The 15,883-nt window shown below is 43.5% G+C and overlaps 1 protein-coding gene across 1 annotated transcript; it reads right to left on the bottom strand.

Moving 5' to 3' along the window:
* Positions 1-230: 230 nt before the first annotated feature.
* On the bottom strand, positions 231-15,024 carry LOC120996395 (collagenase 3-like). Its single transcript, XM_040426283.1, has 10 exons — positions 14,903-15,024; positions 13,030-13,274; positions 12,501-12,649; positions 9,840-9,965; positions 6,757-6,918; positions 6,326-6,443; positions 5,124-5,257; positions 3,518-3,677; positions 1,970-2,073; positions 231-536 (listed from the first exon to the last, which is right to left on the bottom strand). Exons 1-10 carry the CDS (start codon positions 15,020-15,022, stop codon positions 436-438), a joined length of 1,419 nt encoding a protein of 472 aa, XP_040282217.1. The 5' UTR covers positions 15,023-15,024; the 3' UTR covers positions 231-435.
* Between the last annotated feature and the right edge of the window lie 859 nt (positions 15,025-15,883).

Here is a 15,883-nt window from a genome sequence, read left to right as displayed (position 1 = left end):
GATCAGTGTAATGAACAGAAAGCAATGCTGGCATGGAGCGCCGTCTCCTCTTCAGAAGGTCATCAATATGAAACAGCAGCGGCGAGGGAATTGGTAGGATGAGTAATATTTCTTTCATTTTTAACCTATTCTGTCTCTTTTCTAAAAAGTTTTATCCCACTGGACAACCACTTTAAATTTTAGTGTTTACCCTTCATTGTCAAGGTCAAGACACAGAATGGTGGAAATTATAAAACCATAACAGGACTGATGCCAACAGCACAAGACATAGCGAAGAAGGGATTCATGTAGTGTCTGTGCAGTTACCATTGTACAAAGTGATGATACAGACGTGTGATATTCTCAATATATCCACAGCTATATGTATGATAGGAGTAAGGCAGCGGTCCAGACTCTGCCGTGATGGATGGCGATCATGGAGTGTTATCTCCAGGATTAGCACCACAAGATGGAGTTGGTCTTCAATAATCGGGTGACTTTCTTACTCCAAATGCTATATTCAAACTGAACGGGTCCACTGAAGAAGTAGATATAACCTAGGAGAGATAAGATGTATTTGATGATGATACACTGTAGGTCCAGGCCTCACATCAGACTCCATCCCCTACTATTCGGTTATTATGGGAATTTATCACACCCTGCACTCCAGAATTCTGGCTTCAAAAAGTTACAAAATAGGGCTTTGTGACTTTTCGGTCTCTTTTACGGAAACTGTTTTGTGACATTTTGCATTTCTACTCACTCCAATTTTGAAAATTGGGTATTACTAAAAATTGGTTACTTATGTTAATTGTATCCCCTCCAGATTTATCAACTGTGACTTTTTTTTATTTTTAAGTTACAAAAATTGTTGCAGAAAGTGGACTAACATCTCAAGACAAAAGTGTTAGACTTAGGACTCATGCCCACAAACGTAAGGGCTCCATGCCTGTGCTGCAGACCGCCTGTGTGCACTCCTAGTGCGAATGCGGACCCATTGATTTGGGTCTGTCATCTGCAAAATACAACAAAAGATAGGACATCTCTTGTCATTTGCGGTGCAGAGGCACAAACCCGAAATCGCCATAGGAGATTACCAATCTTTGGCCGTATCTGGCGAATCGCGGACCGGTTCAAGTCAACAGAGTGCAGGCGGCCAGTGTCTGTATATTGCAGACCTGCTGTTTACGGTCCGCAATACGGGCAGGGAGGCCTTACGTTGGTCTGCATGAGCCCTTAGGCCTTCACTAGTTCACACATCAGTGACTGTGAGCCAAAATCGGGAGTGAAGCCTACTCAGAGATAAGGTATAAGGGAAAGATCTGCACCCGTTCTGTGTTTGTGACCCGCACCTGGTTTTGACTCACTGACAAATTCACTGACGTGTGAACTAGGCCTTTAAATAGGTTTCCAGGAGTAGAAAAATATGGCTGATTTCTTCCAAAATACCTCACACAACCTGTGGACAGGTGTGGTTCTGTTTTTGGAAGAAAGCCCTCATCTTTTACTAGTCTTATAGAACTCCTTTAATGTTGCCCCAAATTTATCAAACGTGTGACATTTAATAAATTTGGCACAAACAATGACAGCGCACACTCCTGCAAAACTGACTGCAAAAAATTTCCCTCAGGATAGATCTCCCCGCCTTCTCACAGCTTTGCCTAAGCCATATGATGTCACATTCATCAGTCACGTCACCTAGGCAAAGCGAATGGGACTGAACTGCAATACCCAGCACAGCCACTATACAATGTACGGCGCTGTGCTTGGTAAGCACAGAGAAGGCCGCGGTGGTACTGCAGGCACTGGTGCCTTCTCAAACAGCTGATCAGTGGGGGTCCCGGGTGTCAGACCCTCACCAATCAGATACTGAAGACCTATCCAGAGGATAGGTGACCAAAGTCTCAAAAAAAAACTTTCACTGGGTAAAGAAACTAGTCCTATAAAAAAAAAGGCATTTTATATTAAGAAAATCCAATTAAATATTTACCGTTTCTTCGATAAGCCGCATCAACCTTTTCCCCAATACCCAAAAAGTCATCTGCAATCACCCTGGGGAAGCCTTTATCCATAGTCATGCTTTCTTCATCATAGCTGGAACAGAGGAGAATTTATTTTAGAGCCTGCATTCTCTCTTACCCCTTGGACCTTAGAAGTTTGGCACATGCGATTCGCCAAGTTTAGCTTGTAATTGCCCTTTAGGCTATGGTGGCATCTCCCGTGACCACAGAAGCTGATGAATTACACAGTTTTAGTTTTTACTTAAAAAACTCTTATTAATAATTCTTTGAACCAGCACTGAAATAAAAAGTAGAAATCAGTGGCCTGCTGCCATCACTGGGGGAAATCTTTACTTATAGGCTATGGACACCTTCAGGCAATTTTGTTATGATCGCCTTTTACTCATTTTGGAATTAAAATCATTTTTCAATTGGTATTAAAAAGGTTTAGCCGTTTCTCAGATAAAGAGTTAAAAAATCTATCTGTTTTGCCTGTCATCTGATGGTTCATGTGTAGCCCTTATCTCTGATGTCCTGACTTCATACATACTTATTTAACCCATATTCTTATCAGTTTGAGAAGAATTGAGCTATAATTAGTGCCCACAGCCTTTAAGAAGCTCCTGTAAACCCACCTTAATTGCATGCATGTATAAGAAAGTTTGTAATAAAGCTACAGTCCTGAAGATGTGTGAATCGGCTGCCCAGGAACCTGGTCACATGACACTCATGTTCCTAGAAATCTGCTTCTGGCCTGGGGTATGGACAGGACATCACTTTTACTGTGGACAGGGCAGAAGTATTACTCTCCCTGGTGCATTCTCTAACTCCTGAATCCACCTCAACTGTGCATGTGCCAGGGAGTGGAATAGTTCTGACCAGTCCACATCCACAGCCCAGGCCTGAAACCTGGTAAAGTCTGTGACGTCAGTGGAAGCTGTTTTTTAGGAAGAGGAACGTCACATGACTGGGTTTCAGAGGGGTGATACATGCAACTTTGGAATGGTATGTATATTTTAAATTTACATAGTTACATAGTTAATATGGTTGAAATAAGTTAATCAAGTTCAACCAAAAGTCCATCAAGTTCAACAGGACCCGCTTCTACAGGGGTGTTATGCATGACCCACTTCTACAGGGGTGTTATGCATGACCCACTTCTACAGGGGTGTTATGCAGGTCTTGCTTCTGCAGGGGTGTTATGAAGGACCCACTCGGACGCAGAAAACCTCTTTAATTTACTGTTGAAAATGTTTCACACTGCCTAGCAGTATGCTTCAATCAATGGGGTAATCCAGCAAGTGTTTCGTTCTCCTACAACACCCCCACAGGGGATATTAAACATTACACAGTGTCCATTGAAATCAATAGGGTCTCATTGTAATGTAGAGTCCTCCAGACCGAGAGGGTCCTGAATGAGAGACTTTCACCTTTAACTCAGAATTCCTTGATAGATACCTGCACTCTAAGCCATAATATGGTTTGGGATCAATAAGAAAAGTGATCTGCAGTAGAAGTGATGATGGTGGTTTTCCTACCTCCAATACTTGTCTTCAGTAAAGAAATACGTCTTGCCAGTTGCATCATTATGAACAGCTGCGTCGATAGATTTCAGAGTTTTTGGAAAACCAAGTTCATATAGTTTTTTGGGATAGTCGTCCATTATATCATATCCATTCAGAGCCCAGAACTTCTTTCCTGATGAAATATAAATGAGTAGGTTATAATAACTATGTAAGGATCACATGCTGAAGCTGGCATTTCTCCGGAATACTCATTGTGATGTACGTCTTTGCCTTTTCCAAGTGGGATTTCCCAGGTGGCTTTGACAGAAATAAACCAACAGAATTAAAGAGATTTGCTAAAATAACAATCGATTTTCACAAGGCAGGTATCATTTTAATGGAAAGGATCAACCTAACCAGACAGTATGCCGATGGGGTTAATCCTAATAGAAATAGAAAATGTCCTATTCTTGTCCGTTTTGTGGACAAGGATAGGCATTGTTACAATGTATCAGCAAAAAAACGGATGTAACATGGACGTCACATGTCATCCGTTTTTTTGCGGATCCATGTTTTGGGGATCACTAAATACATACGGTCGTGTGCATGAGCCCCTATAAGAAAAGATGCTCCAGAATTATTTTTTGGGGGATATCAAGCAGCAGCTGTGACTGATTTTTTGACTATTAAAAAACATCATAGAAGCCACTCACATTTTTTTTCCATACCTTATGTGTTTTTTATGGCCTTTTAGTAGTTTCTATGGCCTTTTTAGTGAAGTTTTTATAGGCTTTTTTAATTTTTTTTAAACAAATATATAGATGGCTTTTTTTCAGGCTTCTCTTCCCCTATAGAGGAGGAAATGAAAAAAGGCCTGGAAAAACACCATTGCTTTAACATGCTTCAAAAACAAAAAAACTCTAGAGAAACAAAAAACATCACCATTAGAAAAAATGTCACAAGCCAAAAACTGCTTGTGTGTCCTGCATGTCATATCTCTCATGGACTTTCAGCTTACATCTGGTGCAAAAAAATAATGCAAATAAAAATGCAAAAGTGCTGAAAAATGGCATAAATACTAAGGCTACTTTCACACTAGTGTTCTTGCTGGATCCAGCAGGGTTCAGCAAAAACGCCTCCGTTACTGATAATACAACCGTCTACATCAATTATGAACGGATACGGTTGTATTATCTTTAATATTGCCAAAACGGATCCTTGATTAACTCCATTGAAAGTCAATGGGGGACCGATCCGTTTTCTATTGTGGCAGATTGTGGCAGAGAAAATGGATCCGTCCCCATTCACTTGCATTGGGGGTAATGCCGGATCCGTCTTGCTCCGCATCCCAGGACGGAAAGCAAAATACAACATGTTGCAGTTTGCTCTCCGGTCTGGAAACGCAACTAAACGGAACGGAATGCATTTTGGAGCATCCCGTTCTGTTCAGTTTTGTCCCCATTGACAATGAATGGGACAAAACTGAAGCGTTTTTTTCCGGTATTAAGCCCCTATGACGGAACTCAATACCGAAAAACTTAAACGCTAGTGTGAAAGTACCCTAACAGCGATTTTTGTAGATCAATATTTTAGTATAGGATTGATTTGTTGAAAAGGAGTTAGCAAAGTTCTTACGCACCTCTAAAAATGAATATCAGATCCTTCTGGGGATACTCATAGGCAGCATCAATTTTGTTTGGAAGTTCAGGCCAGAAAGACTTAGTCAAAACTAACTCTGCATCAGTCATCTGAGGATGGACTCTCCAAAAAAACCTGGATGAAGAAGATATGATGATATTAAAGGTTATCAGTGTCTGGGGCATATATATAAAAAAGGGTGTCCTGGTGGAAATGTAGTATTAAATGGGAACCACATTAGAATGGAGCAGATGTGGATCCGCTGTATGACTTGTGGTTACTCAGAAGGCCATTCTCTAAAAAGGTCCCCAGATCTTCACCCTTTAACCCCTATACAGGGATCTGGACTCTGCTGCAGGGAAACTACCAGGCCTCTACTGCTTGGAGTAGTGTCTTTTCCAGTGACTGATGACCCCCGGGGATCAATAAAGACTGGTGCGGACCACCGAGGGATCAGGTAAAACCACAGTCAGGGACAAGCCCATGTCAGAGCAGGAAGAGTACAAGTAATCCAATAAACAGTCTGAGGTCAAGATGGGTAGCTCAAGGTCCAGGTCAGGCCACAAATGGTCAAAGCCAGTAGTCAGGCAGAAGTCAGTACATGGAACAAACAACTGAACAAACAGCACACCTTTGCAGGAAACTAACGTACTAGAACCTATTGCTCAGGCAGCTTCCCTCAGGGCAAAATGTGTTAAATATCCTAACATGACCAGCCATAGGCTGGGGGTATGCACGCACTGGGCTTTTAAATGCCCAAGGGAGCACATGCGCCCTACAGCTAGTGGATGGAAGGCACAGCGCTACTTCAGCGGCCAGGACCACCAGGTAGGGAGAAGGAGATATTAGCGAGACAGGGCCACCACAGCCCTAGGACAGGGGAGCAGGTGAGCAAGACAGTGGCAGTGCACACCTGCAGGGAAGAAGTGACAGTAGGCCTGGACCACCACTATTACAGACTTGGCTGTGCCTAGTCATAAACAGCTGGAGTTGTCTGTTCTAACTCATGGGGGTTGAGAGACATTTCCCAAGATGCTGGCCAGGGGGAACCACAGCGATCCAGACATTTTCCTTGCAGCCACTGCAGGATAAATGCGGTATTACAGAAGACTGGCCACACATGGATGACCCAGGTCCATCAGAATGAGAGTAAATAATATACTTACATATGCAAATGGTAAATTAATCATGGGTTCTACCAACCTGTCTTTGAAGATAAACTTTTCTCCTCTGAGTTCAGTGACTGCATCAATCTCCAGATCTGGGTCACACTTTTCAGGAGTTTTGGGGTGTTTTGGATTTGGGTCTCTGTTACCCGGCCCTAGAAGATGTAGAATAATTTAGTTGACAATTCAAAGCTATAAAATATCACAAAATTGACAAAATTCTTATAAAAACAGGAACCTGGATATTAAGCAAGGCAAGGCTTTGTTCAGATTATTATAATAAGGCAACCTTTTAGCCACTGTATTACAGTCACAAATCCCAGCCCTCCTGCAGGTCCAAAACTAGTTCACTATGATGCTGTTAGGTCAGGTTGGGCTGTGGCCATCTGGATGAGGCCTAAAACAATCTTCCCAAGCTTGCAGGCATAATAAAGAAAATTTAAGATTATTTTAAGATTATAATCTCACCATAGAGTTCTTGAATTCCTTGTACGTCGTCATCAGGAAGAACAAAGTTGGTGGTTTCTGCGTAGCTATAAACCGGATACATCAAGGAGCCTGGATCTCTGGAATGGTCAAGGCCCAGAGCGTGGCCAAATTCATGAGCGGCAACAATAAAAAGGTTGTATCCTGCAAAACAGTAGCACTCCATTTAACTTATCCATATGGGATTGTTTGTATTTTTTCTACGTTAGTTACTTAGAAACACTATAATCCTTCAGTTCACAAGTTGGATCAAAATCACGCACATATTTCTGGTCAGAAATCCAGTGCTCTAACCTCAGATTTCTGTCTCGCATTTTCTGTGGATGGGATGTTATAGGGGTCGCAGAAACCTCATTCGCATGCACAGGATGAGGATTGTTACCAAATCTCATAGGCCTCTTTCACACGGGCGTCGCGTGTGAGGGCCGGATAAGATGCGGGTGTGTCGCGGGAAAGTGGGCGATTTTTCAGCGTGAGTGCAAAGCGTTTTAATGCGTTTTGCATGCGCGTGAGAAAAATCTGCATGTTTGGCACCCAGACCCGAACCCGGACTTCTTCACAGAAGTTCGGGTTTGGGTTAGGTGTTGTGTAGATTTTATTATTTTCCCTTATAACAAGAAATCCAATAGTTTTCCATGACAGCATTTTGAGAGATACCATGTAGATCAGTCAGCACTGTGTAGTAGCGTGTGGGTGCACGGTCCTAGGAGTGGTGTCCCAGGCAATAGTAGTAATAATGAAGGACCAAGTTGCTGTGAATTATTCCTTTATTGTCACTCTGTCTGTGACGCGTTTCGGCACTTCTAGTGCCTTTGTCATACTGTTTGACAAAGGCACTAGAAGTGCTGAAACGCATCACAGACAGAGTGACAATAAAGGAATAATTCACAGCAACTAGGGAGTGCCGGTCCTTCATTATTACTACTAGCATTTTTTTGAGAGATGTCAGAAGTACCTCCAGCAATTTATTGGGTAACGTAGCCCTAAATCAGAGGAGAAAACTCTCTGCATGCACAGCCACTTTTTTAAAGAGGTTTTCCAAGATTTTAATACACCTGGGACCCCCAACGATCATCTATTTAAGAAGACATCAGCGCTCACAGTAGCGCCACGGCCTTCTCACAGCTTAGCCTAGACCATATAACATCACGTTCATTGGTCACATGGCCTAGGTGCAGCTCAGCCCCATTAAAGTGAATGCGGTAGAGCTGTAATACCAAGCTCAGCCACTATACAGTGTACGGTGCTGTGCTTGGTGAGCTGAGAGACTACTGCGTGCGCCAGTGCCTTCTCAAAGAGCTGATCGGCGGGGGTCCCAGCTGTCGGACCCCCACTGATCAGATACTGATGAGTTCATCTCCAGAGGATAGGTCATCAGTATAAAAGTCTCGGAAGACCCGTTTTAGTTTCTATATCTATCACTGACAATTTTGCCTAGCGCAGGTAGCCATCTCTCCACTAACACCCTTGCTGGAGCATACTTTCTTAGACTCCCGTGTTGTTCCATTCCTGATATTTGTCCTGCATGAAAAATCAAGTGGGTGTTATGCAGTACCCCAGAGGACTACTGCAAAGAGTTTACCAGTACCAAAAGATTTAATGCAATGCCCTTCAGTTAAATGTTGTGATTTATTGTGTTTTATGTGAATTCAATAGCACTCTATAAGCCAACTAACAGTTAATAATTTGGAAGTCTGTTTAAGTTACCAGGGTGATTGACCGTTTCTGCCCCTGACTAGTAACAGAGAGGTGTCTAGTCTGGATAGAGCAAGGGAGAAGGCCTGTATGTGCAAGCTCCTGCTATCTAGGCCCAGGTTCAGAGAACCTCTGTCTCTGAGTCTATAGCTGTTAGAGAAGCAACTCTACTACCAAAGTACCGTTTGAAGAAAGAGACCAGACATATTAGAAGGACTAGAACCCACAAGGCTGCGCATTGGACACAGACAGCAAGGTATTGCATGTTTACGGTAGAAAGACTTTGCTGCTATAGAAAGGGGAATATTGCTAAAGCTTTCCGCCATACTTTGAAACGGATTGACCACCTGTATCCAGTGGCATACATAGAGAAGTAAGGGCCCCACAGCAAGGATCAAACCAGGCCCCCCCACACATGACAGAAGGGTTTCCGCCTAAACCCTTTTCAATGACCCTTGGTCTATTTTTCCAATGTCTCATTTGCTAAAAGTTGTTCCTTTACATTTAGAGGGTACAGTCCTGACCAAGTTTTCACCAACAGTAGAAGAGGTGATAATCCCAACTAAGACTAGGCCCCCTCTTGCCCTGGGCCCCATAGCAGTCGCATGGTCTGCCGCTATTGTAGTTACGCCCCTGCCTGTATCTAAGTTCTGTACCCCTCAGTCCCGGGAACTGCAAAAGGAGTTAAGAAGAAACTAGCTGCATGCTAGTGGTTCTGGTTATTGTCTCCATCGTCTGCCAGCCGCTACATTCACACTCCTACTTTGCACCTAGTCAAACATCCTCCAAGGGCACCCCACCTATCAGAAGGCAGGAGCCTCAATACCAGGTTTTGCCCCAAGGAAAACCCCAGGGAGCACCAGCGGGGAAGACTGACAGCGTGACCTGTGAGTACTACTACCAGCATAGCAACCACCACTCCCATTCTCCTCACAGCGCTCCCTGGCGGGTTGCTGCACCTACCATTCCATCATCAATTGGGTGCGTTCCAAATAATCTGACACTGTTACCACTTGTTAGACAGGCAATAGGGGATAACTTATAGATCAGTGGGTGTCTGACCACTGGGACCTCCACCAATAATGAGAATGGTGGCCATATACCCTGTGGGGTCCCACAAAATGAATGGAGCAGCAGGTTGAGCATGTGCGCAGCCACTCTTTTCAACTCTATGGGACTGCCTGATATAGCCGAGTACGGTGCTTTGTCTTGACTAAAGAGCATTATCTCTGGTGACCCTTGAAAATTTCTTGTCAAGATTTGAAAACTTGAATTGAGGTTTATTTGGGTATACTTTGACCAATGAGATTCATCTCATGAGGTTCTGTATAATGTCTTCTAGATGTCAGAACTGAACTGGATCTTCTTACCTTTATAGTCATTTGTGAATATTTCATCATCATCAAAGTGAGTGTCTCCTCCAATTTTGTCTCCAGGGGGAAAAGCATGAGCTAGCAAACCATTAGGTCCATCAAATGGGTAGTAATCACCATGCTCTAGAAAGACAAAAAAAAATAAAAAATCAGCATCCAAAGGCACAGAGTTGTAAGGAAACTTTTGGGAGTGATGGGGTGAAAAATAAAATAATTTTCATTTATGGTGTCAGACGGGGAAAACTGAAATATCAGTATTATAGCAAGGCTGCCCCAGGACCTTCATAGGCAGGACAATCTGATATTCTAAACTTCCTTATGGCACATGGGTGGACATGGTGAGACAATAAGAAGTCACATGGATACACACAATGCAGTAAATTGAATCAAAGCCTGATGCTCACCAATCACCAGAACGTGAGTCCCAATAGCCCCCCTGCATGACCACAGTGAGGAGGAGTTTGAACGGAAGGCCAGTCCAGCATGCATGCTGCCACTCCATCCCAGGTCTAAGGGACTGGCAGGGTTTATCATCATGCTTATTATTGTCATGTAACGGGCTGGCTTTAGAGATGTGTGACCTGTACAGTCTTGTAGGGCAGGTCACTAATGAAAGAGGTGGCACTGGCTTTGACAACCTGGGCACCTGGAGATGGCACCACATGACGTATTCCACTCTTTAGTCAATTATCTGGCAAATTTATTTGAGCACGCTAAAGCAATGCTATTTGAGTACTGTATGGTCCTGGTTATATGTAAACTGTATTATAATAAATGAGCGCTATATAAGGTACACCATAGGTAGGGGGTTACAAAGAAGGTTCTGCTGAGGGCAACTCCCAACCTAAGTCCAACCATGATTATCTACAACATATGGTTAGTGGAAGGGCCTGAGCTTTGGTACCAACAGGTGTAAGTGCAGTGTCCCACTCCTTGATGTTCGTGGGCACTTTAAACTTATGTATTTGCCAATGTAATGTATTGCTGTATGTACCCTGTATATTCCTATCACAGGCTGCTAGGGTGTCATTCCAACCATTCACCCCTAGGTGGTGCTGGCATCACTTAGATATAACTGAGAGGAAGTAAGAGGAGTAAAGAGGAGTAAGTTAAAGGGAACCTGTCACCTCAAAAACGCATATAAAACCGCCAGCATTACCTTATAGTAGCCCCCAGTCTGTTCATAATCATATGTTTGATCCGGTAATCTGATGCTCATTTGCTTAAAAAAAACTATATTTTAAGCGCCATCAGCGCTATCTTGCCGGTCAGCTTCAAGTCAAGGGGGCAGCGGCTTCCTTGCTTCAAGTCAAGGTAAGCGCACCCCCTAACCGCCCCCCTCTCTTGTTTGATATTTGAATTAGCATCTTTGCCCTATAAATGACCTGTACTGACTATTCTGAGACAAGTGATTTAAGTAAAAGTTCAACTGTTTTACTACAACCGACTCCTCATCTTTTCCACCACGGTGCTGGCGTCATGAACCACCGGGGTCCCAGACCCAAAGCACCCTACACACCATTACCATCAAGGGCACCTCAACTACCATCTGGCTGGTGATCTCTGTACTAGAGAGTGCCCCGAAGGATTTAGTGCTGTCTTCCCCATCACTGCACGCCGGCCCAGGGAGGCTCTTCTAACCATGAGTACAAACTACTACTACCCATCAGCCCATCGTAGCCTCACGTGTTGCCCCTGCGACCCGGTCGCTGCATAAGTAGTTGTAATGTTACCAGTGCTGTGTATTATGAACATATCAGCGCCATATCAATGTATTATCAGCATATTGTGTTTTTACAGCTGTTCCTGTGATAGAAACCGTGGGCTCAGAAAGCGGAAAGAAATTCATGACAGTGGTTTTAGTGGTTTAGTAATCATAGCTTTGTATTATAAGGATTAGCAGTGAATATGCCCATCAGACCACATTACTTCTTTAGTTCTCTATCCAGTTACAGTTTGCGGTTTTCGGGTTATAGTTGTGTAAAAGGGTGCAGTGTTGAAATACTAATTTTAGTTCTTCTTCATAGCATCCCCTGTCCATCCACAGTGTGAGATGTGGCCAGCCCATGAAGTAATGATGCAGAGGTAAACATATGATGGCCAGGAAGCATGCAGAAGAGACTTCAGGTGATGTGTGGCCTAGGAGGAGAAGTCTTCTTAGGTCACATAATTGGCTGGGTCTGTCATGTTGGCCTTACCTCTTTGAGTACTACTCCAGACAGGCACAAAGACACATAGTGGGGACTACTCAAGCATGGAAAAGGGTAAGGGGAGAGAACAGATATTGACAAGTGACTAGGCGGCAAATTATAGTTGTCCATAGCCTCTTTACTGGCTGACAACAGTTGCAACTCCCTGAGCCCAATTTCAGTATGAAAACAGCTCCTGAGCACAAACTGCTGCTATAATAAGGCACATATGAAACCTCCATTGCTGATTATCATTTTAAAGAAATTCTTGAGTTGGGGCATGAAAACATATCTGTCTAGGGACATTTTGCCACTTGATGGATAAAGTGGTGGTTTGGATCAGAGAGGTCCTACAGACTATATATATAAATACACAAAGAGCAGTGATTCAAATTGCATTATATTAAGGGATTACTGACTGTAATCTCCATTGTAATTTTAATATCTTATACTATCCAAGTTACTGTACCTTTTTTTCCAAAAGAAACCATAATATCAGCAGTGCCAGACCGCAGCCTAGTGAAATTTAATTGGGTGACATCACTCCACACCTTTAACGCCTTCTTGATAGCTCTGTCCACATCGGCACGTGGTAAATCTGGGGTGTAGTTAAGAATTCTAGAAAATAGGGAAATTAAATTACAGAATTGCAAATGGCGCAGGAGCACCAAAAAAGAAGATAATTTCCTAGGGCTCCCATTTGAAAAGTGCTCCTCAAATGCAATTTGTGAACTCAAACAGGCTGGTGGCTACTCTGTAAGAGCCATATCTATGGGGTTGTCCTTCAGCACAACCCTAGTGGCCAGCCTCACATTACTCCAATCATTAGCTCATATCGGAATTGGAGAAGGTCAAGAAGGCTCACCAATACTCAGGCCGCATGTTCTCTACCATTCACCTTCATATTATCTATGTAATCATAAATATGTTTGGAGATATACCGGTAGACTAGTTGCTATATAAATATAAAGACAGAACATAGACGTGGATAAAGATACCTGTAGGTGATATTATTTTTGGGCCATTTCAGCTTCCTTGGGAAGAAATTGTATTCTCCTATATCTGGAACACCACATCTTGGTTGTTTCATAATTTCCAGAGTTTCTTCATCCAGTTTGCCTGTTACATCCAGGCCAAAGAAGGCTTGCATCTCTTTGAGCTGAGAAGTCACACTGTTAGCTCCTGTCTTTCTCAGAATCCCAATGGGATTGGATGGAGAACTATACAAGGCGCTTAGATATTTCTAGAGACAAAACAAAATATATAATATATAATAGACTGAAATGGATACACATGTAGTGGTATACATAGCGAACAAGGGTCCCATAGCAATGATAAAAATGAAGCCCCTTTTAGGTGCTGCTTGACTCCAATATGCTCCCAACCATCCATAACTGGAGGTCCTAATGCCCTCATCCATGATTGTTAATTTGCAGCTCTTATGGACCTTACTACCCCTGCATGGCCTCACCAAACCACTAAACCAAAACTGGTTATAAGCCCCAATTTAAGCAATCTCCTTCACATGTTGAGAAAAAAACTGCGGCATCAACTGGCTTTAAATCTGCAGCATAAGAATTTATGCTGTGGATTTCCTCCGAGGATATTACAAGTAATGAGGTAAATCTGCAGCAAAAATGCAGCAAAATCCATGACAAACATATGCAAATTTTTGCCCTGGATTTACTTCTACAGGGTAAATTAATATGCTGCAGATTTATGCTCATCCGAGGTCAATATACATTGCAGATTCTTTCACTTCATGTGTCATGTGTGCAGTGCAGTGTCATGTACTTGGCTTATATATCCCATCCCAAAGGCTATGTATAGGGGGGAAGCAGTTTGCTGGCAGCCCTTAGTAACAGTTGATAGGTGTGAGCTGATCCAGTTGGCAGGAAAGAGTGGAGAAGCTTCTGCTTGAGAGTAAACACGACTTAGAGGATACAGGCTGCGAACTAAGAACATCCTAGAGAGACAAACTGAAACTTTAAAAAAGGTAAAGTGTCCATTGAAAAGGTAACAACTGTACTTTGCCTATAGACTTCCCTGCATTTTGGATAGGACAATAACCTTCTGATCCCCCCTCATATTGATAGTATAGACTGAGGGTACTGTGAAAACACAGATATAGAGTGAGGGATAAATTGTACCCCTTTGGCAGAGTTGAGAAGATTGCATAAGTTATCTGGGACTCATAGGGGCCGTTACGCTGCTTATACCCCCTTTACACAGCCTTGGGAATGTTACTTGTGCAACTAGAGTGATAAGAACTGTGCCTAACATTGCCAGAAAAGTGTACTTACAAACTGCTGAAGTTGCCAGTAAAACGTTTCATCTGTCACCCCTAAAACTGGCCTCATTGCATGCACCGACACCTGCATTACCACAGTAGAACATTGTCTTGCCTTTGCGGGAACTCTGTCTTGCTCACCAAAAAACCCACCTACACCAAGGATAGACCATCACTATCTGCACCAGCAAGAACTACACAGCTCTGTACGTTATGCAGTGGATGGAGATGTTTACTGCAGCGCTATTCCCATTCACTACAATGGAAGCAGAGCTGCAGTTACCAGTTCTGTCCACTACACAGTGGATGGAGCTGTGTAGTTGCGGCATTAGAGCTACTGCAGAACTGCCAATCGGTGAGGGGTGCAGGGTGTTGGACCTCAACAGTCACATAATGATGGCCTATCCTCAGGATAAGCCATGAATTGGAACGGAGTTGACAACCCCTTTAAGTACCAAACTAGGCTGCATTCTTGATTAATTGGAGATATCATTGCAATATCAAAACAAATACAATGACTATAATCTACAGAACCCCACAAAGGCTAGTATGTAAAATAGGCATATACAACATAAAAGAACCTGTGCAAAGCGAAGATCATTCTCCGTGACTTCAGAGCTGTCCTCCACAGGGATGGGGATGGAGAAACAAAGGCCAAGACTGACCACCAGCACAACGGCCGCTGATATTGCAGGTGTCATGTTTGGTCTCTTATTCTCTGGACCTTTCCTGGCTGCTTATGAGCCTCCTTATATAGTGTAAGAGCCATGAGTCACTCCATTGAGACATGCTAAAACTTCTAACCAATGAATGGTAAACATGATTCCTCCCAAATCCCCCCAGAAGACATCCTGGTTTGTGGTGAGGAACAGAAAAACTTCTGTGCCCTGCAAAGAGGATATTTAAAGTAAACATGCCCTCAGCAGATTTGTACTGGGAAGTACTGAGTTGCATAAAGTGCCACACGATGCTGGGATTTATACATTAGGTTGCAAAATAAAAGTTTTACTCTTTGAAAGTAAAAAAAAGAAAAGAAAAAAAGATGTAGATGGAGGAGATTATAGTGGACAACTCACCGTAAGCGGGAATCTTGTCAAGACAGCAAATTGTCCCAAATGAAAAGGAAATCAGGCATAAGTATAATATAATTCATAGTAAGTGTTATAACCCATTAGATCAGACCTGGGCAAACTACGGCCCGCGGGCCGTATACGGCCCGGCGGACCTTTTAATCCGGCCCCCGGGCGGAGCCAGAGGCGTGCCAAGCAACGATACCCCTCCTCCGCGAATGAAGAGGACTTCCGACTCGGCGTGCTGCGTGTGGCATGGCGCGGTGGCAGGGAGGCAGCGTCAGCGGCAGTACTGTCTAGGTAAGACACAGCAGGGGGGGGGGTGCCTCGTGCGAGCCGTACCCGGGACCCGGCCGGCCGCAATTATTCCCTTCTCTGTAACAGCGCAGCGCCCGCGGCTCTCATAGTATCGGCTGTGACTGTCTGACACTGACAGTCACAGAGCCGACAAGCATGAAGCTGCGGCCGCCTCCCCCTGTGCTGTGTGTAGTC

Source organism: Bufo bufo, chromosome 3 (genome assembly GCF_905171765.1).
Source record: "Bufo bufo chromosome 3, aBufBuf1.1, whole genome shotgun sequence".
Classification (NCBI taxonomy): domain Eukaryota; kingdom Metazoa; phylum Chordata; class Amphibia; order Anura; family Bufonidae; genus Bufo; species Bufo bufo.
The sequence above is the reverse complement of the archived record's forward strand: the minus strand, read 5'-3'. Positions and strand labels throughout refer to the sequence as shown.

Bases quoted from the DNA above. Each gene is read 5' to 3' on its own strand.
- LOC120996395 (XM_040426283.1), bottom strand. From the start codon at position 15,022: ATGACACCTGCAATATCAGCGGCCGTTGTGCTGGTGGTCAGTCTTGGC. The intron at 6,444-6,756 runs GTGAGATTATAA...TACATCTTCTAG, and splicing joins AGGAATTCAAGAACTCTATG to GGCCGGGTAACAGAGACCCA. The intron at 2,074-3,517 runs GTAGGAAAACCA...CCTCTGTTCCAG, and splicing joins ACTGAAGACAAGTATTGGAG to CTATGATGAAGAAAGCATGA.